The sequence below is a fragment of the Pyrus communis genome, chromosome 3 (genome assembly GCF_963583255.1).
Source record: "Pyrus communis chromosome 3, drPyrComm1.1, whole genome shotgun sequence".
Taxonomy (NCBI): Eukaryota; Viridiplantae; Streptophyta; class Magnoliopsida; order Rosales; family Rosaceae; genus Pyrus; species Pyrus communis.
In genome coordinates, this window is record NC_084805.1 from 3,507,963 (window position 1) to 3,529,110 (window position 21,148).

General features: G+C 37.5%; 4 protein-coding genes across 7 annotated transcripts; 2 read left to right on the plus strand and 2 right to left on the minus strand.

The window, feature by feature from the left end:
* The first annotated feature begins 310 nt into the window (after nt 1-310).
* LOC137729974 (uncharacterized) lies at nt 311-3,219 on the plus strand. Its single transcript, XM_068469027.1, has 4 exons — nt 311-595; nt 697-802; nt 2,594-2,742; nt 2,839-3,219. The coding sequence occupies exons 1-4, from the start codon at nt 455-457 to the stop codon at nt 2,932-2,934; spliced, it is 492 nt and encodes a 163-aa protein (XP_068325128.1). The 5' UTR covers nt 311-454; the 3' UTR covers nt 2,935-3,219.
* A 1,652-nt stretch (nt 3,220-4,871) lies between these two features.
* On the plus strand, nt 4,872-8,761 carry LOC137730058 (FHA domain-containing protein PS1). The gene is made up of 6 exons (XM_068469124.1): nt 4,872-5,190; nt 5,302-5,507; nt 5,744-7,561; nt 7,696-7,831; nt 7,917-8,308; nt 8,414-8,761. Exons 1-6 carry the CDS (start codon nt 4,872-4,874, stop codon nt 8,648-8,650), a joined length of 3,108 nt encoding a protein of 1,035 aa, XP_068325225.1. The 3' UTR covers nt 8,651-8,761.
* Nucleotides 8,762-9,561: 800 nt separating this feature from the next.
* On the minus strand, nt 9,562-12,126 carry LOC137728762 (protein SENSITIVE TO PROTON RHIZOTOXICITY 1-like). 2 transcript variants are annotated; one of them, XM_068467519.1, is made up of 2 exons: nt 12,001-12,126; nt 9,562-11,267 (listed from the first exon to the last, which is right to left on the minus strand). In XM_068467519.1, exon 2 carries the CDS (start codon nt 11,245-11,247, stop codon nt 9,667-9,669), a length of 1,581 nt encoding a protein of 526 aa, XP_068323620.1. In that variant the 5' UTR covers nt 11,248-11,267; nt 12,001-12,126; the 3' UTR covers nt 9,562-9,666. The 2 variants fall into 2 exon arrangements, with proteins under 2 accessions (XP_068323620.1, XP_068323621.1); XM_068467520.1 differs by lacking the exon at nt 12,001-12,126 and adding an exon at nt 11,860-11,972.
* Nucleotides 12,127-14,155: 2,029 nt separating this feature from the next.
* LOC137729832 (uncharacterized) lies at nt 14,156-20,402 on the minus strand. Of its 3 annotated transcripts, none has more exons than XM_068468877.1 (7): nt 19,978-20,402; nt 19,032-19,184; nt 17,083-17,317; nt 16,361-16,583; nt 16,074-16,223; nt 14,803-14,953; nt 14,156-14,705 (listed from the first exon to the last, which is right to left on the minus strand). In XM_068468877.1, exons 1-5 carry the CDS (start codon nt 20,323-20,325, stop codon nt 16,082-16,084), a joined length of 1,101 nt encoding a protein of 366 aa, XP_068324978.1. In that variant the 5' UTR covers nt 20,326-20,402; the 3' UTR covers nt 14,156-14,705; nt 14,803-14,953; nt 16,074-16,081. The 3 variants fall into 3 exon arrangements, with proteins under 3 accessions (XP_068324978.1, XP_068324979.1, XP_068324977.1); XM_068468878.1 differs by having other exon boundaries at nt 14,157-14,705; nt 14,803-14,872; XM_068468876.1 differs by having other exon boundaries at nt 14,158-14,705; nt 14,803-14,890.
* Nucleotides 20,403-21,148: the final 746 nt, after the last annotated feature.

Consider the following 21,148-nt stretch of genomic DNA (forward strand, 5'->3'; position numbering starts at 1 on the left):
ATTTATTAACTTCTTTTGCAATTACTTTTATTTCAACATATTCCACTTTATTTACAATCTGAAAATCATTTTACCTCTTTGATTCTAACTTCTTGGTTCTTCAAATATTCGAATATATGCTCTATTCTACATTTTTTTATCATTTAAAAAAAAAAAAAAATCTAATTTAACATTCTGAAACAGCAAGAAACAACGTCGCAGCAACGCAAAGGCACTACTGCTGGCAAATAGGAAAGTGGGAAATTACCCGGCCCATTTAAACTTTTTGGGTCGATTTGAACGGGTCAAGTTTATTTCATCTCTCTCGTCTGTTTTCTCTGCAACGTTGGACTCGTAAGACTAATAAGGGCGACACTCTCAGCTTTGGATCTGAGACTCTTTTGTAAATTAAACGAGAAAGGAAAGAAGAAGGTAGAAGGTACAAGAAGAAAGAAGCACTGTGAGAAAGTGAGAAATGGAGCAGGTTTGGTCGGCAATGGAGGAGCACATGGATCAAATGGCAGATCTCGTCCAGAAGTTATCCGCAGAGTTACGTTCGGGTCTTGCGCCTGCTGTAAACAATTTCTTGGGTTTTTTCCACGCTATCGACTGGACGGTACCTCTATTTTATCTCTCTCTCTCTCTCTGTGTTTGGTTTCCCAGTAAGTAAACAAATTTGAAAAGAAAATCTAATTTGATTTAATGGGTTATTGGCAGGAACCTTGGTTGATGGGTTTAATGGGCATGCATCTTGTGCTTCTGATAGTAGCCATCACCTCCAGGAGGAATCCCAACTTCCAAATGTTTCTGTTCCTTTTGGCATGTAAGTTGGTTTTATTATTATTATTTCGTACATATGATTTTATGTTTCGATTAGATTGATTATGTTTGTAGCTTCTGGTGTGGTATTAATTTTGAGTTTGTATATAATGTGTTAATTTTGGTATAATATGTAGGTTTATGTGTTGTTTGCGAGATGGTGTAATGTGTGATTGCGCCTTCAGTCAATCCGTGGAGGATTGTTCTTCCCTTACAGCAATAGAAATATATATGGTAGTTTTTTTATGAAACAGATAATGGGTTATGGCTAAAATGCTTTCATTTGGGTTAGATTCAGAGCATGTCTTTAGTCCTCTTGTGAGTGAAGCCGCATTTTTACACTTGTGACTAGAATAGATAATTGATGAAACATATAATGGGTGGTGCTAAAATACTTTCATTTGGTTAGATTCACGGCTTGTCCTTAGTTCAGTGCGCATACTTTTTAGGATCATAATAAGTTGATTCCAAAAGCAAAAAATCATGATTGAGAAAGGTAATTGGAGATGACCTCTGCAAGATCTAAGCAGCTCGTCTTGGTTCAGGCTGCTTTTCTAGAAATAATTGATGGTGGTGGTAGAGAAACCATCATTTTATGGTCTTGGTTCAAAAGGTGGAAAATTTGCCTATAAAGAAACCTGCTGTTCTACTGAACAAGTAATTTGGGTGGTTTATACGGTTACACAAGTCCATAACTCATTGCATTTTCAGCACATAAATTAGTCGGTTTTGTATGGTTTTAATGAAACTTGTGATATGGTAGCAGAACTCTTCTTTTATTTGATTGCATTTTCAGCGAAATAATTTTCGATTTATGTCCTGCTAGATGTAGCCCATAACATTGGATAAAATCAAATGATTATGATTGACTCCACTGACACAAGTTTTCACTATCTATTAGTGAACTTGTGCTTCGATAGTTTGATGTGAGACTTTCAAATTTAGCATATGGTTTCAGGATCTTGTTTGATGAGGGAACCATAAAATTGATGAATAAACGCGATCAATCTTTAATTTTTTTTCTAGTTGTTAGGCAAGATTCCGTAGGAGCCTTGACCAAGCTTTATATCAAACTGGGGAAGGAGTGCCAAGGGTTTGTTCACGAATTCCTTGGCCTCGACTGGACACAACTTTTCTCAGAAGGAGGTTACAGCAAAAATATTTCTGGCAATTATTTAATCACTTGTGTGCTCTTTTAATTGAAGCTTCCAATTTAAATAGATTGTTTGTATTGCATGTGCTGTGGGATTTCTCCAGAATATGTATGAATCTCTTCCATTACGAGTTCTGGTTATTTAGGAAATCCATTGAAACATCTGATTTAATTCTTGGAACTGGCACTGCAAACAATAGCATTTTGCTAGCCTTGTTTCTCTTTAGGGCTTTGGAAGCATTATTTTATTCTTTATCAGAAGATTGATGTTTTAGTAAAATTATGCATGAATCTTACGACTAAGATTTCATGTTCCTCATACCTTTTGTAGAAGCTTGTCAATGGAGAATTGTAGTAATTTCCAGTTTTCGAGATTGGTTGGAAACTTTGCCAATTCAGTCACCAACCAGTACTTATCACAAGGGGTTATAAATTTTTTAATATTACGTGCATAGAATTATGACATCAGTGTTAAGTACTGATGTTCTTTTGTGCTGCTGTGAGTATGAAGGCGACGAAGAAATAATTTTCATGTCTTTTGGGATTTTAGATACTTATATATGTTCCTCAGCATGTCAACTAACATATGTAATATGTTTCTGTTGCCTATCTAGATACTTATATGTGGAAATTGTTTTGCAGTGGCAGGAGTATATCTTGCAGAGAGGCTCAATGGTTTCCTGCGTGCGAACTGGAAGAGCTTTGCCAGTCAGGATTATTTTGATGAGGGTGGAGTTTTTCTCTCAACGCTTTGGTCTGGGCCTCTTCTCGTCATTGCAATCATAATTTTGGTTAGTATGTGCGATTGATGTTCATTTATTATTCTATCTTGTCTGATTCCGTATTTTCAATTCTTTGTGTTAACTTGAATCTAATTTCTTTCGCAGGTAAACACACTCTTTTCCTTGTGTCGCCTGATTGTTAAGTGGAAAAGAGCTGAGCTAAGACATCGTGCAAGGCTTTCTCAAAGTAAGCAGGATTGAGCTCCTCTCGTGCTGGATTGCTGGCCAAATCAATATGGGGTTTGCCTTTCATGGCTTTTTATTTCAGAGCTCCTTGTGTCTAGATGATGCTGTAGTTACAAGTTAGATGGGAGTTGGGATAAATTTTCACCGTGCGAGTCATGAATTATTTTGAGGACCAACTAAGCAATGTGCTTTAGATTCCCATATCATAATCTTTTTTTCTGTAACATCAAATTTTGACCTATCTTTTTGTACGATAACTGATCTCAATCCGTGTATGATAAGTTTTGGCTGTTAATTTCTTGTGGATGGGATACTAGGATAACAGCAATTTCTTTTGTTGTATCCGGTGGCAGAAATGACCACAGCTGTTTAATTCCAGCTCGGCTTGAGTCCCGTCTTCGACATTTTCCGAGTGAAATATTTATTGGGAATTGTTATTGGCACTCCAAAATTCTCATTCTACACTCCAAACTTTCTATATTTAAAAAGAAAAATACACTTGTGAGGAGTGTAAAATGAGATTTTTGAAGTGCCAATAGCACTTCCCTATTTATTTTTGTCAGTTTTAAGTAATAAAGAAACTATTGGCTTTCTGTCGGAAGTCTGCGAACAGTGAAAAGCTTCAGGATTATAACTGGAAAGAAAGTTTTCTGGTGAAGAGGCTAAATTTGAAACTGCGAATTAGTACCTTCTTGTTAAGGGCATTCACTCTGTGCACTCGAAGTCCCGAGTTCGAATTTTCCCCTCTCAATATTCGCTTGTATAAAGTACTCATGCCCCATCTATTTCAAATTTTGTGAGAAGTTTTTATGTGTTGTGGCAACAACGGAAGCAACATTGTCATCCACTAGACAACGAGCTCGCTCTCGTTTGCTGAACTTGCGCCTCTTGCACTTGTAACAACATACTCCAACATCAAAATCCAAAGCAGATTACTTATATCGCCGTCCTCCACTCTCTTTTTGTGATTATCTTTGGGGTTTACTGAAACAATCCCAAATGAAGATACAAGCTCAAACAGAATAGAACCAACAAGACACAGCCAAAACGCAACCAAACTAGTAACTTTATTAGGTTCAATTTTCGATTTTAAGGGTGAAGTGTATTAAACCAAACCGTGCTTACCCTTCTCCTTAGAGCATCTGCACCAGTTGGTAAAAGGCAAGGGCAAAGACAACAATGTTGCCTTGGGCTCTAACCCAAAAAATCATCTCCAACAGTCCAATAAACCAAAGGTAAGTGGTGGGCCGACAACTTCCAGCCCAAATGCCCAGCCTTCTCAAGCTCGGCCTACTGTTTTCGCGCAAGGTGACATCAATTTTAAATTAAGTTTTTAATAAAACAAACTTTTATTTATTGAATTACTATGTATCCCTTTGTATATTTTTTAAGCTTTTAATAAAACAAACTTATTTATTTATTTATTGAACATTTCTTTTCTTAAAAATCTTTACAATTTTGAATCAAGTTTCAAAATCCAAAAATTATTAGTGCAATAGCCGTTATATAATTGAAAAAAATCACAACGGTCGCCAAAGGTAAGTGGTGGGTCAACAACTTCCAGCCCAAATGCCCAGTTTTCTCAAACTCGGCCTACTGTTTTCGCGTAAGGTGACATCAATTTTAAATTAAGTTTTTAATAAAACAAACTTTTATTTATTGAATTACTGTGTATCCCTTTGTATATTTTTTAAGCTTTTAATAAAACAAACTTATTTATTTATTTATTGAACATTTCTTTTCTTAAAAATCTTTACAATTTTGAATCAAGTTTCAAAATCCAAAAATTATTAGTGCAATAGCCGTTATATAATTGAAAAAAAATCACAACGGTCGCCTTTTTGAAATAAAACCCCACCACATCCCCCTCTCTCTCTCTCTCTCTCTCTCTCTCTCTCTCTAAACCCAGTTGCCCTACGCAGAATCCAAATTCTTCAACAAAGAACACGGTCATGGCGAACGAGAAAGTGAATAGGAAGCTGAACGGAGAAGGAAAGGAAGAAGAAGAAGAGGAGCCGAAAATCCCAGTCTTCACAGTCCTCAAGAACGGAGCCATTCTCAAGAACATCTTCATCGTCAACAAATCCCCGCCGCTGCTGCACTCCAAACCCATCTCCACCGTCCACCGGAAAACCTATGAAGAAATCTTGGTCGTCGGCCGACACCCGGATTGCAACATCGTCTTGACTCACCCCAGCATCAGCAGATTCCACCTCCAAATCCTCTCCGACCCTTTTTCTCAAAAGCTCTTTCTCACCGATTTGTCATCAGGTAAGAAATTGGGGTTTTTATTTGGCATTTCAATTAAGTTTTCTTTGCATAAAATAAGAAAACCCCAGAAATTTATAGGACTTGTTTGGTTAATTGGGTTTTTTGTTGCAGTACATGGGACTTGGGTTTCAGACAAGAAGATCGAGCCGGGAGTTCGAGTGGAGCTGAGCGAAGGGGACACGCTCAGGCTTGGTGGTTCCAGCAGGGTCTACAGCTTGCATTGGATTCCTATGAGGCAGGCCTATGCTTTCGAAACACCTTTTGTGCCATTCATAGCGCACAACGATTATGAAAATGCAGAACAAGTATTGGATCAGGTAAGTATATACGTGGTTTGTTTACTTTAGACATGAATTTGAAGAATGTCCAAAAGATTGCTTGTTGGATTGTTCCAGGAAACCAAGATTGTTTTTTGAATTGTTTTTTATTCTGTTGTTCGTTCAATATGTTTCGTATTTCTTTATTCGAATTGAATTGAAATGAATAGGGTCCAAAAGTTGCCAATGAACTTTGTACAAATTTTCGTTTGCGTTTTCTATTTGGGTTTGTGCAGAGTGAGAATTCTTTGCCAGTTGAGAACGAAGAAACTGAATCTCCAGATTCAAATTCCGTGGGTGTAGAATCGTTGTTCTCCGATGAAATTTTAGGAGTCATTGGGAAAATGGAGGTCCCATCAGCACCTCCACTGCCGGAAAATGCCGTTTACTCAATTTTTGATCCAGGCGAAGAAGGGAGCGAGAACTTATCAAAAGGTAGTGGTGAAGAGAATGAAGTCTCAAGTTTCTGGGCATTTGGAATGGAAAACCAGCGCCTACTTCACTGTGTCATAGAAGAGGTTTCTGAAAGAGAGAACCCAGAGAGTTCCTTTTTTACTGCAGAGGAAGGGGAAGCTTGTCCTGCTGTGCAAGTGTCAGAGGAAAGTGAGAAGCAAAGCCAATTGGGAAAAGACTATGGAAGGACTACTTTTTTGAGTTCACCTCTTCTGACTGGGGAAATCCTTGAGGAGACCAAAACTCAGCTAGATGAGAAAGAAAACCTGACCCCGGAATCAAAACCAAACTTGCCTGCCAACCTGAATGCTGAAAGTTCTTCTGGTGAAAAGGAAGAGGTTGATCATGCTGCGCAAGTACCTGAGAAGTACCAAAGCTCTTTGAGAAAAGATCAGGGACACTTTGACATTTTATGTCTTTGTTCTGGACCTCGGGTGATGGAGAACTCAACCTTGCCGACTGTAGAAGTACTTGGGGAGGACAAAGATGAGCAAGTTCCAGAACAAAGCCTGACCCCAGAACCAAAATCAAGCTTGCTGATTAGCCAAAAGTTTGAACATTTTGATGAAAAGGAAAAGGAAGCTTATGCTGCTGCTTCTGTACCAGAGAAAATTGAGAACCAACGCCCATCGAGAAAAGATAATGGACAGACTGATATTTCATGTCCTTTTTCTGGACCCCTTGTGATGGAGAACTTGTCGTTGCCAATCGGGGAAGTCCTAGGGGAGATCAAAGATCAGAAAGTTGTAGAAGAAAGCCTGACCCTAGAACCAAAATCCAACTTGCCTCTTAACCTGAACTTTGAGCATTCTGATGAAAAAGAATGTCTATTGGATGTGAGTTATGGAGAATTGGAAAACAAAAGCATGGCATCAGAAGATTATGACAAAAGGGATTCAAGCATTTCTTCTGCATCTCTTGTGACAGAATCTGGAACCTCATCTATGTCGGAGTTAATAAATAACAAAGAGGGGCAGACCCCACAACCTCTCTTTACTGCAGCAGGACAGCCTGAATCAGAACTATGCGAAAGCCCTCCACTGAGATCTGAGAATAAATCAAGTACGATGATGGGAAGCATTTGGGAAAGAAGAGGTAAACCTGCTAGTGCTGTAAAGCTTCAAACAGATAAGAGCAGAGGAAAACCTGCAGAAGCTGCGTGTGATGATGGTATTGAACAGGAGGGGGAGATCTTTACTCCAGACAAGGAAAATTTAACCCCAAATACTCTTCGACTAAAGTCTTTGAAAAAGAAGGGTAAGATAGAATTTAAGCATTCGAAATCAAGCACATCATCCTCGTTGAAATTAACTCCAGTCACCAATATCAGTCAACAAGAGCTGATTGAATCCCCAGGAAAAGAGAACCAGGTAATGAAGGAACTCCAAGAAATAAAATTAGCAGGAAATACTTCTGGAAATCAAGCTAGGGCGGAGAAAAAGTTGACGGTAACAAAAGTAAGAACAGAAAGGATTCCTTTTCAATCAATAAAAAGTTCTGAGGGCAAGAGCTTATCAGAAGACTCAGTCCCTAACACAGTGAAAAGAAGCAGTACATCTTTCTCTTACACTCAAAATAAGGAGGTCACCAATGCAGGCTCTGTAAGTTGGTCAACGCTTGGTTAAATTTTTCTTATTCCCACAGCTCTAACTTTCTTTCATTAATTTATTTCCATGGCTCTAACTAGCTTTATCGAGCATAGACATAAGACATGTAACTCAAAGTTAATTTTCAGAATAAATCTGTTGGAGAAGGAAAGAGGAGCTGGACTATGGTTGCAGACGCTACTACTCTTCTCGACAAGGAATCAAGGAAGTCATTGCAGTTTCTACAAGGTCTCAAGGGGACTCAGTTAATCATTCCAAGAATGGGTAATGAAATTTGAATTACGTGCATATTATTTGCTAGGTAAAGTTGTTCCTGATGATTGTGAATGAACTCGCTTATTGTAAACAGTCATACGGGAACTGGATTGCTTGAAGCAACGTGGCAGCCTTTTCAGAAAGAAAACAGAGGCTGAATTGGTGCTGGAATGGATCAAAGAGTGCATGGTTAAAACAAATTGGTGGATCCATGTCCAGAGCTCAATGGAAGACGGAAGACTGATTGCTCCAACCCCTCCTGCTTCGCCGCAGTCTCTATTTAGCGAGAAGAGCTGGGGCTTTCCTTCTAGGGCAACGGGCTCATTGACTTTTTCGAGGTGTGGGAGCATGATGGACCTTGAATCACCGTCCCCAGAAGACCATATCCTAGATTGTGCTCTTTTATATAGAAGGATGAAAAGGAACGATGGACAACTTGTCCTTCTCAGTAACGATGTTACCCTGAAGATCAAGGCCATGGAAGAGGTAATGATACTACAACTAGCACTCCAACCATTTTCTCCTTCCACACTCGACGCACCCTTGACGCATAATGCAGGCATTTTAAGAATGATTATGGTTGTGTTTCAGGGTTTGCTCTGTGAGACAGCTGAAGAATTTCGCGAGGGTCTGGTGAACCCTCTTTCTGAGAGGTTTTTGTGGCCTGACAGTTCTCCCTGTGGGCGTACATGGTCTTACCTAGGAAACGGAGCTTTGAGAGAAAAGTACAATAGCTGCGGCCCTCTGAAGAAGTCGTCAAAAGGAGAAGGTGCAAAGGGTTTGAAGCTCATTCTACACCACAATGCTCATTACGGGCAGATCCGTTAGATGAACCAAAAACAATTTTCATTTACGGTCTCAAATTGTAATGGCGTTGTTACGTTGAGCAAAATGATGATCGAGTTGTTGACCTGTTTGTGCTTTATCAAGCACTTCAAACTTCTTTATTTCAACTGATTTGATCAATAACTGGAGGAAATACATGCCTAACATATTTGGCGAACCGATCCTATGGGTGCACTAACAAAGTTCCTTAGAGTACTCAATCTGTGTAGGGGTAGGGTGGGTGTCTGAAGATTAGGGTTAGGTATGACATCTTTTGCGACTTAGGAAAAGTTGGTGAAACTGTTTTTACTCTCTCTTGGACAGCGACAGAGATGCCAAATTACTCTGCAATGTGAGGATGCGGAGTGTTGTCCCACATCAGAAATTAAGGGTAAAGCTTTGATCATTTGTTTACAAAGATGCAAGTTATTTGATAAAGTGGTTGTTTGCAGGTGTGCGAAGTTGAAGACCCTTTTCGAGGGCTTGCTTATTTTGGTTCCGTTCTTGCTCGCCAACTTTTATAAGAGTCCGTTTTTGCTGACACCCTAACCACGGTGTAGATTTACTACCCTATTAGAATCGGGACATGTGTTTGAAGGTTTAACTATGGTAAGAATCTACAGAAGCAAATAATTAAATGCAAAATATGTTATGGCAGTGAATTCATGTCGAATATCGATTGAAGATGGATAACAAAATGCAGCCTAGTAAAACTACTATGGGAGTTACAAGAACTGTACAGGAAAGTGGTAAATAGAAAGAAACAAAAACACCATCTCTGAAAGAATTCCAAATATGAAATGCAGAATAAAACCGATGACAACGAGAGCTAACAGAATATAAATGATGCGGAATTGGTAGACTAAAGTTTAAGGATCGCTAGAGCCTGCTACAACTTCTATTAAGCTACAAACTAGTAAACACCATCAATTATTCAAGCTTAAGAAATCACATAATATATGGGATCACCTAAAACTTACAAATGTCAAAGAAAATCATATGCTCGCGGCGAGCAATCATTAGTGTCGTTGAAGATTGTTGAAATTCGACTCCCCTCCAGTTTTGTCAGTGTAATTACAAGACACTGACATTAGAAAAGAGAATGGACTCTCTGAATCCTCAAACGGGGGTCGAGGCAACTCATTAAACCCATCAAAGTTACAGGTTTCAAAATTCAATGGAGAGAAGTAACTAGTAGGATCATCGATACTTTCTTTCACATCCATGAGATTTTGAGATCCACCACCTCCGCCAGGAGCAGTGGAGCCAAAACTGAAGTTAATGCTTCCAACTCTGTTTGACACTTCACTGCCTTCCCCGTGGTCTGTTGGCCCTAGGGTTCCTTTTGGTTCATCGGGGGGTATGGCAGGAGTGTGACCTTGGAAAAGGGCAATATGGCCAAAAAGCTTGTCTTTCCTTGAGAAGGTAGTGCCACAAGAACAAAGCCACTTGTCCTTACCACAATGCTTCTCATGAGTTTTCAGATCTGCAATAACGGAGAACTTCTTGCTGTTGCATCTGCTGCAAGTGTAACTTTTGTCACAGTGGGTTCTCTTGTAGTGATTCTTGACACATAAAATAGTCTTCAAGGGCTGAAACTTTTTGTGATCCTTGTTCCGCTTGCAACCAGCATAAGGGCATGAATACCTTTTGATAAGTGTTGGTTCGGAGCTGGATTCCTTGTTGGGCTTTGCAAGTGCTGCTGGGGTTTTGTACTCGTCTCCATGACCTCTCATGTGCATCCTCAAATTTGCATCCCGCTTGAATCCCTTTCCGCAAATTGCACAGAAGTGAGTGTGAGGTGCAAGGATTTCTTCTTTCTCTAACTGTAAAATTTCATAGCTACCAGGCGGAAGGTTCTCACCTTCATCAGCATCCTCTTCATCTTTTGTTTCATGTTCTTCAATGTGCTCAGTCCCAAAATTACTTATTAGATCAGTCTGGTTGGCCTGGTCAGCTAATTTGCTTCCGCTATTAATTTGCAACTTGCCACCCAAATCATTCCCTGCTGCAGAAGGAATAAATGACCCACCAAGCTGCCCAAACTGTCCTGTAGAAGGTATCGTGGTGGAGAGTGTATGCTTCACAGATGGTAGAAGGCTACCTGCTGTAGAGATCAACTGAGCAATTATTGAAGTAAGATCGGCAGTTATGAGCTGCTGTTGCTGAGCCACAAGTTCATCTGGTCGTCCTAGAACTTGACCTCTCCGGCCAACAATCACATGCACTAAATCCTGAAGCTGATGGATCTTTTCTTCCAGGAAAGATAGATTGTTCAACGTCGATCTTGGATCCCAGCCTTGGATTTTATTAGGATGCTGCACGTCATGCATCCTACCATCTTCTCGATCTGGTATTTTTGTATCGTTATTGGAGTTGCAAGTATGTGACGCTTGCGAATCAGAAGGCTGGTGGAATTTCTGGAAGGACGGTTCCACCCCCATTTCATAATCTAAAACAGAGGGACTTTCCCACTTCTGTTGATGCTGCCGTGATTTGAAACTGGTAAAAGGTTGATGATCTGAGGAAATCGTATTTGTCACATCATTCCCAGTGGAAGGATTCTCCCAAGTGTCCCATTGCCTTTCTTTAGGATCCATTTCTCAACTTATATCCTCACCTGATGTATCAAAATCCAACACCAATCCAGCTTAATATACGAGACAAGAGAATCGTCATTGTAAATCAAAGAAATCGCAAACTGAAATGAATCATCCAATTAAGATATAGCTGCATCAGACACGCAGCCGAAAGTCTGAACAAATTCAATACCCATTTTCCCTCTGATGCTATTTTTAAGAAAACTATCATCTTCCTCAACAGATTTATTCATGAAATAATTGAAAAATAAAATAACTTTCACCATTAACGGTCATTGATCCCCACCTCCCATCCAGAATTCAACTTAGTTTGCCAAAAACAATTTATATTGATTGATTAGGATTTAGGAGCTGTATGTGCACATGCAACCCCAACTTTAACGACACACTTATTGCTCATTAAAAATTAAAGGCCAATTCAAGATCCCAAAATCTCCATTCAAGATAGCTTAAGCTGAATTATTTTCACTAAACCTAATTAAGAAACCCAAAATCCAATCAAATACTATTCATAATTCCCAAAAGCAGCTGAATCCATTTCAGTTAAACAAAGCAGATTAGAAAAGATTCAACCACATACAAAAAGTAAAATTAAAAAAATTAAAAATTTACCAGAAACTGGAGAGAAAATTGAGGTAAACACAGATAAAACTCAATCTTTGGATATATTAAAATATCTATATATATGTTTGTGTGTGTGTGTGTGTGTGTGGGTGTGTAAGAACCCTAAAAAAGAGAGGTAAGAAAAATCACCAGATTGAAGAGTGAATGTGCTTATATGCTCTTTTGTCTCCTCTCCTCCTCCTGCATCTGTATATCAGCAATCTCTGCTACAGTTCACAATTTACAGTCTTACACGGTGGGGGCTGGATCTGTTTGTCAACCCCATCAATCAGACCGTCCATTTCTGGAACATAATTAATTAATGATTACGGTAGTGGGACCCGCTCATCATTTTGTTAGACATTTAACTATTCACCGTTCAGGGCTGTGATCAGATCTTGCTTAGTTTTGTACGGTTGAGATTTGTCACAGAAGGAGGCGAAGTCTGATTGGAGATGTGGGGCCGCCCAGAACTCTGGACGACTCTTTCGCAATAAATAAAACTAATCAAGTTTTAATGAAAAACTCACGGTACTGTTCATTTTAACAAAAAATTACATTTTTACACTAAAAAGTCACTCATTGTATTATTCACTTTACCATTTATTTTGTTCTTATTATTAAAACTCAAAGTTTTCAAACTCTTTTCATTAGTTTTCCTTAAAACTAAATCGCAATTTTAAGTGACAGGAAATTAATTATTCAAGTTAGACAAGGAAGACAAAGAGAAATTGCCCAAATGTAAAAAGTTATGGTTTAGTTAAGCACGACAAGTTGCACAGGTAAAGTGAAAAAAAAAAGGTCTTAAGGTTTGATATTTGTAAACTGTGAATTTACTTGATCGTGATAACAAATAAAGTAATATTCTCAGGCCGGAAAGAATGAATAAATGTGATTCACAATTAGTTACCCCTTTTTTATTAAAAAGAGAGAGTTGGTTTATTTAGTGTTTGATGCATTGAGCACCTAAAATGAGAGATGCAAATATTTTGAAATGGAAAGGTTATATTGGGACCGAAAATTTCTCCAGTAACAAAATGTAAATTATTTATCTTTACAAGAAGATAAAAATAAAAAGGAAAATTTTATTTGAACTCATCTAACCTCTTTCTATACCCAACTTACTCTATAAACCCATATTATTTTTAATTAAATAACTAATATCTTTTTAAACCTAAATTTATTACCTAAAGTACCCTCCCATACCCAATTAAAATGCATATTTATCTTTACACCCATTATAAAATAAAATCTCAAAAAAAACTCGAAAGTCAAAAATCATCTGAGTCCTTCATCTCCCCTCCCACCTTGAGCTATTTAGATACAGAGCTTTGTTTTTCAAAATTTTCTCTGCATTTTTTTAGCTTCACTACATCTTATTTGATTTTTTGGTAAAGTTTCAAATTTCCACTGGAGCTCCGTACAGCATTATAACATTTTCCATGGCTGCTGTTTTTTTATTTATTTGTGTTTTGGAGAACAAATGTCAATTAGAACGGCAACAAATGCAAAATGAAGTTGAAGTGAAAGGAAGAACAAATGTCAATCAGAATGGCAACAAATGTAAAATGAAGTGAAGGGTCCTCCAATCCCCATGGGACATGAGCCATGGATTCATGAATCATGCCACACTCGTTGACTAGGACGTGTATTGCCTGTCCAGATGCCTCCTCCACACTACCTTGTCTTCTTGCTTCATTTGTGTCTTGTTTTTAATCAGAGATTTCTTACAACAGAAATAGATTCTCTCCGAATCTCTTATACCAAAGTTACCGGATTAAGTGATCCGGACTTCTCAAATTTTATCCAACAGCTCACCTATTTTGACTCCTTAAAAGTTGTAATAATTTTTTGCCGTTGGATGAAATTTGAAAAATCCAAATTACTCGATCCGGTGACCTTGATGGAAGAGATCCGGAGAAGATCTCTTTCCTCTTACAGCCGAAGCATCTAGGCTAAGTTGATAACAACAATACATTGAGTGGTATTGACACATATTTTATTATTTTAAAGAGTAATATATATGTTTTTTTTATTTATTTTATTTTTTTGAGTTTTAGAAAACAAAGAACGCATGATATATTTTTATCAGGTTAAATTAGAAACTGAGTACTCACTAGTGAATATTTACGTATATCTAGTTAATAAGTAACTACATGAGTAGTGCAGAGTCACTAAATATATTATTTTCAAATAACTCATTTGCAGTAGTTATATACAAATTCTCACAAATTCATGCATTGCATCTAGCAGACTCAAATCTCTTTATCTAATTTTTGTTGATATTGCGACATTGGAGAAGAGAGATTTAAACTAAGTGACACATTGTGGCAGTTATAACTAGGCATCAAAATCGTTATTTATATGCCTCTCAACTTGATATTTTTGCTTACAAATAAAAAGAAATACTACTGCAGTATAAGTGACTTTATATCTATAATTTATAGTGCATTTTTTGTGAACGTAGCCTACAAACTGCAAAGTAGTAGCTTGTGGCCTAATCTTCGCACAAAAGGCATTGTCCGGTTACCTAAATAACTTTTTCACAATAAGTATCAAAGGAATAGGAAAGTTTCACAAGGAAAAACCATGGACCACATTCATTGATTTATGCTAATAGTTGACATAACACACCCATATAGACACAGGAAAGAATAAATTTGACATAAAAAACATTCAAATGCACCCGCCGGGCGGCATTGGTACATTTGCATATGTAGCTGAGATTTGCAGTTCCAAAACTTTGAGTTAAATAAACACAAGAGCTCATTCAGCACTCACTCATGCACTATAACCATCTGACCACATTGCAGTCTACTGCTGCGAAGTTTCTCATAGCCACTGTACAACAAAATCTGAGATCCCAGAAACAGGAGGAGAAAGGCATATGAGAAGCAACAAAAATGGGAGAGGGAGAGCAGAAGAGAGAGAATACAGGTAGTGATAACTTACAGTACATTCCGCAATCAGAAGCACAAAAGTATATCAGTCTGCACATTGTTGTTCTTCGATTTCAGGAATTCTATATGATAGCACATCCCTGTACATTAAATTTTGCTAAGCCCTCGGGTTAAAAGGATATAGTAGTTCTTCGGACCACCCACTGTACAAATTTTAATGGGAAATAGGTCATGGGGAAAAAATTATTTACATGATTATTGTTTATGTGCTAATCCTAGAACAATGGCCTATAAAAGTGAATTAATTCTTTATAAAAGCTTTCAAATGATATCAGTAATCTTAAGCTCAATTGATTAAGATTTCAGAAGATATACTTTGGAGATGAAAATTTTAAGGCCCATTTAATAACCATTTCACGTTTAGTCTTTTATGTTTAATTTTTGGTAAGATATAGTAGGAGAAGAGATGAAATGAGGTGGACAGATGGTGAGAGAGATGTAGAAGAAATGTATATGGAATGTTACACAACAGGAACCTAAAACCAAAAACTAAATACAAAATTAAGTTGTTTTCACACTCCTCCCACCCTTTCCGAGTGGTGATCCAAAAAAAAAGACATCAGCTCTTATATTTCCTAAATCTCTCCCTACACAAATCCTAACATCTGACACAACTGGAATGACCCATACTCTAAACATTAGATAGAGGGATTTGTAATGACTAGATGTAATGCACTTCGCGGGGTTTGTAAATGACTGCATGGAAGAAGTCATTTGAGAATCCCTTGTTTAGTGGTAAGTAGAAAATATTCATGAGCTCTATCAAGAAGACGCATGACGAATATAAGCTTATGTATATAGATTATGTAGACAAATAATGAATTAAACAATCTGAGAGCCAGGTGAATTATAAAAATGAACAAGGTTGCATCATGGTAATGCATATATATACATGACAAATTCAATATCTTGATGTAAAGAAATGAATTATATTGAATAAGGACATGTGTTAGACAAAGACACTGTAAATGTGTTGCCTTTATATTGTGTATCTATCTTACTCATACATTAATTCATTTTTTTCTGTAGATGATATTTTGTTCATGCACTTTATAGTATTTCAAAATTTCAGAAAAGTCATAGTTATGTAACGGACATGTAGAATGAAATTTATAAAATTTGAGAAATGTACAGGCAAGACAAATCAGTAAATTAAAGACCTCATCCTCAAAAAGTACCGCCCCACCTCCCCAAAACCCCAATGGGAAACAAGGAACAGATCATGAACTTGTTTCTGTCATATGGAAAGTTAAAAGAAATTACCTATCAGCTTAGCCATTTGAAACAGATGCTCTTTGATGACGGAAATCCCTGGTTTCTTCCAATAATTTATAGAAGTTAGACAGAGTTGCAGAATCATTGCTTGTATCTCTGGTAAGCAACCACTCTTCTCTAAGCTGAACATTGACATCCCTGCAGAAAAGTGTGACTCAGGAATATCAAGAACTATGGATTACTATAGAGCAAGGTAATAAGATAACTCTGAATAACAGGATTATCCCTGGAATTTCATGATAAAAGAAAATTAACACAGCAAGCATAGCAACTACCTCCTAAGGGAAAGAATCTCGTAGTTCCTCCTTAGGTAATCAGCATGTTTTGTTAGAGCATCTTGAGCATACTGTCTGCCCACAGTTCTGACTGCAGCTGTGTTTAGTAGGTTTTCCAATGAACCGTGCTTTTTCAAGAGCTTTAGGGCAGTCTTCTGACCAAATCCAGGAGCTAGATGTTGGATTCCAGGAACACCATCAGCGTGATCACCCACAATGCACCCTAGACATTAAGTTAACAGAATTACAAAACATGTTATGGAAGTGAATACATATTACATTAAGAGGGGCTTGGTTTATCAGACAGGAATGCGGCCTAGTAAAACCACTCTGGGAGCTGACAACAGTAAACGAACTGACAAATTAAGAAGAAATAATCACTGTCTCCCCTTATGTGTATGTTTGCATGTGATCAAATGTTTTACAAAACATTGCAGTACAGTTGCTGTGCAAATTTACTTCCGTTAATAATTATCTGAATATGTCAGTGTTCACTCTACAACATCCTAGCGAATTTAATGAGTATTTTTAATTAAGCCATAAAAACCATAGACTATATGAATCAATGTGTCTTATATAAAAGTGAACATTCACAGATATAGCATGAGCATCTATGCAGAAAACTGTCCAGGATAAGATACATCAACATCATAACTGGCTCTGGAAACAAAACTGGAAAACATTTATCATTTATGAAACCACCACATTATAATTATACTTACTAAGGCTCAAATCACAGCATGGATCACAGTTATACTGAGCAATGTAGTGCTTAAGAGTGTAAAACGACCAGCGTTCTAACTCATCCAGGGGCACAACAAGCTGGACATCTTCCGAAAGCAATTGCTTAAAATCTTTATCAGGAGAGGCAATCACCACCCGATATCCTGTTTGAAGAACTTTCCCAACAAGTGTAGCTATAACATCATCAGCTTCATGACCTTCTACTTTTATGACCTGCACCACTTTATGTTTAAAATAACGAAAAGCAGAAAACCAAAATATTTGAATTTTATCAGCTACAGGCCTTTTTGAGAGATTTCATGTTTTAAGCTTCAATTCCACTAGCTTCAGGCATGGCTTAAAGAATCCAATATGATATGAAGTATCCAGACCAATAAAAAATTATATATCAAACGACTCAACAGTTAAAAGGATACAACTTTAAAATAGAGAGCAAACTGGTTATTGAATTTTTATTTCAAACAACTAGAATAAAGAAGGTAAGACTTATGGCTCCTGTATAAAAGGGCAGCCTGTTGTATCCCATCTTAATGAACAACATTCTTCACCAACTTGTTGTGAAGGTGCAAGACTTTATGAGTAAAGAAGCGAGAATTAGGTATGTGCGCTATGCTGACGATATAGTTCCTTGCCCGTTCATAGATACAAGTATATCATGTTTATATAGGAACTCATTTGAAACTGATTCAAATGAGTTCAAGGATTATTCTCTTTCTTATAAAGTGATGGTTGTGTTAGCAGTAGTAAAATGAATTTGGTCCAGCTTTAGTTACTTGTTAGGTAGTCCTACTTGAGAGGTCTTAGCTAGTTTTGCTAGTTGGTGGATTTCTTATCCACTTGTAATTCCTTCTATTGATTCAATAAAATTCTATCGTTTCTTCTCAAAAAAAAAAAAAAGAGAGTTTACTTATAGTTATACGTTATGTTTGGTGCGCAGGATATAATTGACAAATGTGAAAGAATTACATTAGACTGGAATCCATTAGATCCTGTATCTTGTATTACGTGTAGTATCAGATATGAGCTCCAAATAGGAATGGGTTCTACAAAAGATAAAATCATTACTGAGACTTCATTAAAAATATTATAAGGGAGATAATGCTTGTTGCAAGAATATAAAAAGTTGGTAGTGGTGGTAAGTGGTGGCAAGTGGCAACTGAATCAACTATGATCATATAACCACAGTGGTGATAGTGGGGAAAACAGCCTCAGTGTAGGTGGTGGGGTGTTAATTCCTTGGTCGTTTTAATGCCTTGGTGGTAGCAATAAAGGTGGAATAAAGTAGTGTGTCGACAATGAAAATGACGATAACAACAGTTGGTCACATTGGCAGTGATAGTGCTAGTAATAATGTAGTTCAACTGTGGTAATCCTAGATACAGTAATCCCACCCTCCGATGGAATTTTTTATCCTCTATGTGGTGGACTTCAAAGTACACAGAATTTCCATAACCTTTTTAAATTGCAGAACCAACCACTAGATATGCATACAAGTTTTATAGGCCATTGTTTTTCCTGTTAAATTTAGAAATTATTGAAGCACAGCAGGTTTGGTGAATCTTTAAAAGTTATAAATCTTATTCGGTATTCCAGGTCGAGTTTGCGATTCATCCTTTGTTGGCATAGAAGAATTGTTAGTAGCCTTTAACGAAGTGGAGCCTTCTATGGTCAATTAACAGACCAGTTGTTGAGATGGCTCTTTGATTAGTCTCGTACGATCCATCTCTTTCTTTACTCTGTTAGAATTTTTTGTCACTTTATAATAAACATCATGTTAATGTTTGTGTACTTGGTAGTTGCCCCTCAGTGTTTACTTATTAAAAAGTTAACTTTGATTAATGCTTCCAGCTCTATAAATAGATCCATATTTTCTCTAAAGATAATATTACAACCTAATGTAATGATACGAAAATAGAGGTTCACTCACAGGCACATTGCATTTTCTAAGAACATTGGTGATGACTCCATGTGACCTTCCAACATGCCCCTTTGAAAACTGTCTTGTGAATTTCCACCTGTGTGCTTTATAAGATGGTAATAACTGTCTGCGGTGCTCACTTCCTCCTTCGCCATCAACAACCTGCAAGTGCAGAATTTAGAAAAAAAAATACATATAGTTACTATTACCAAGATTAACCATCATGATACAGCATTAGTTAATTGTAATTTTAATGTTCAAGTTCAAGTTTCGGGAATCTCAACCCTCTACCCTCTACCCTCTACAGCTGAAAATCATGAAAGAATAAGATTATCTTTCCAGGGAGTCTACTCGGACCAATGATTTATCACCGTTCCCTTCATGAAAATACGTGACTTGTGCATCGCGGAGAATATGTTTCTGCTTGGGTTTATCATTTTTAAGCCTCTACCGGGTCAAACAATGGCACGGCCACTAACTACCTTAGAAATAATAGGGAAGTATTATTCTCCATAAGTGGTTTATAACCCGAATAAGCTAATACAACTCTCTAAAAATGAGACGAATTATAACCAACCCCTGGGTGCCTAGAAATAAATAAAAATAATGGCTTATAGTGACATCATAAACTGCATCATAACCCTTTAATAGGGCAATCAAAATTCCGTATAAGCATCAACAAAAATATTCAGGAGTGGAGCTACATAGTATCCTCCTGTGAAATATATTTTGCCAAGCTATTTATCTTAACCAAATTTTGATATACTTTATAGTGATGTAAGGAACATGAAGTGCATTATCATAATATATGCTCCAAACATCAGAAATGTAAGATTTTGGAGGTTGTGAACGTCGAAGAAAACGATTTTAGTTTAAATATGAAAGAGAGAGTGGCGAAAAAACTCGCGAAGCATTTCATCGAACACATGGTGCGCAAGTGGTAAAGAGGACTTACAGCAATAACAGGGTCAGATAGGCTAACTTGATTGAAAAATAAGGAGACCCAATGAGCAAAAGCGTGTAAGCTGGGTCTGCTTCCTGCATAGCAGAGGGGATTGACGTCTAAAAAGAAGACCCTTTTCTTGCTTGCCTTGTTTGGCAACACTACTTGTTGTCCATCATCAACCGTTTGTTTATACCCACAAGCACTAGTAGTAGAAGAAGAAGAAGAAGAAGCTGCAACTTTACGAATCTTCCATGGTTTTGTCTTTGTTACCACTATTGTGCGACGAATTGGATGATGTGGGCTTACAGAAAGAAAGGGTCTGATATGAACGCCGGTAGGAACTGCAACTTCTACCATTTCCAATAAGAGTAATTTTGACGTTGCAACTTTAGAAGCTTGGATATTTATCCAGAAAAAAAAAAATACAAATTGAACTAAATTTTAATTTTTTGAGAGAAGAAAAGAAAAATAAATAAACGTTATGAATCATATTCACGTCGCACCAAACTAGGGGTGAGTTTGGTTTTTTCTCAAAATCGAAAACGAAATTGAAATTACTATTCGGTTCAGTTTAGTTCGGTTTTTATCCAAAGTTATTATTAAAGTGCTCATGTATCCACTTTGTGTATGGATTCCATTGAGTTAGCATGGAGTCCTAATTTTTTTTATGGTTTTGTTGAGTTGGTTTGAAACCCTATATTCTTCTAGATTATGTAGATTTGGTCCGGTATCTCATTTCCGATTCGGTTTCGTTAAGTCGATCAAAAACCCTATATTATTAGCATAACATTGATTTCATCTAGAATCCTACTTTCGTTATGATTTTGTTGAGTAGTCTGAAATAGGGATGGGGAAGGGCCGGGCTGGGCCTAAATTTAAAGGAACCTGACCCTACCCGTTTTAAAATGTAACAGGGTGGGCTGGGCCAAGTAGAGGGATTTTGAGTTTGGGAACTAAACCTAACCTGACCCGTTTCAAATGGGTCGGTTCAGGGTGGGTCCACGTGTCCAATCGTTTTTTTTTTTTCCAGTTTTAGGCATATTGAGATTGAAGCAGAAGAAGGAACGGTTCCGGTGCCGATCGCGACAAAGACTCCTTCGCCTGACAAGATTTCACCAGAGCGATTCAACGAGCTGATCGCCGAGCTGGATTGCGAGGCGGTGGAGAATTCGAACTTGGA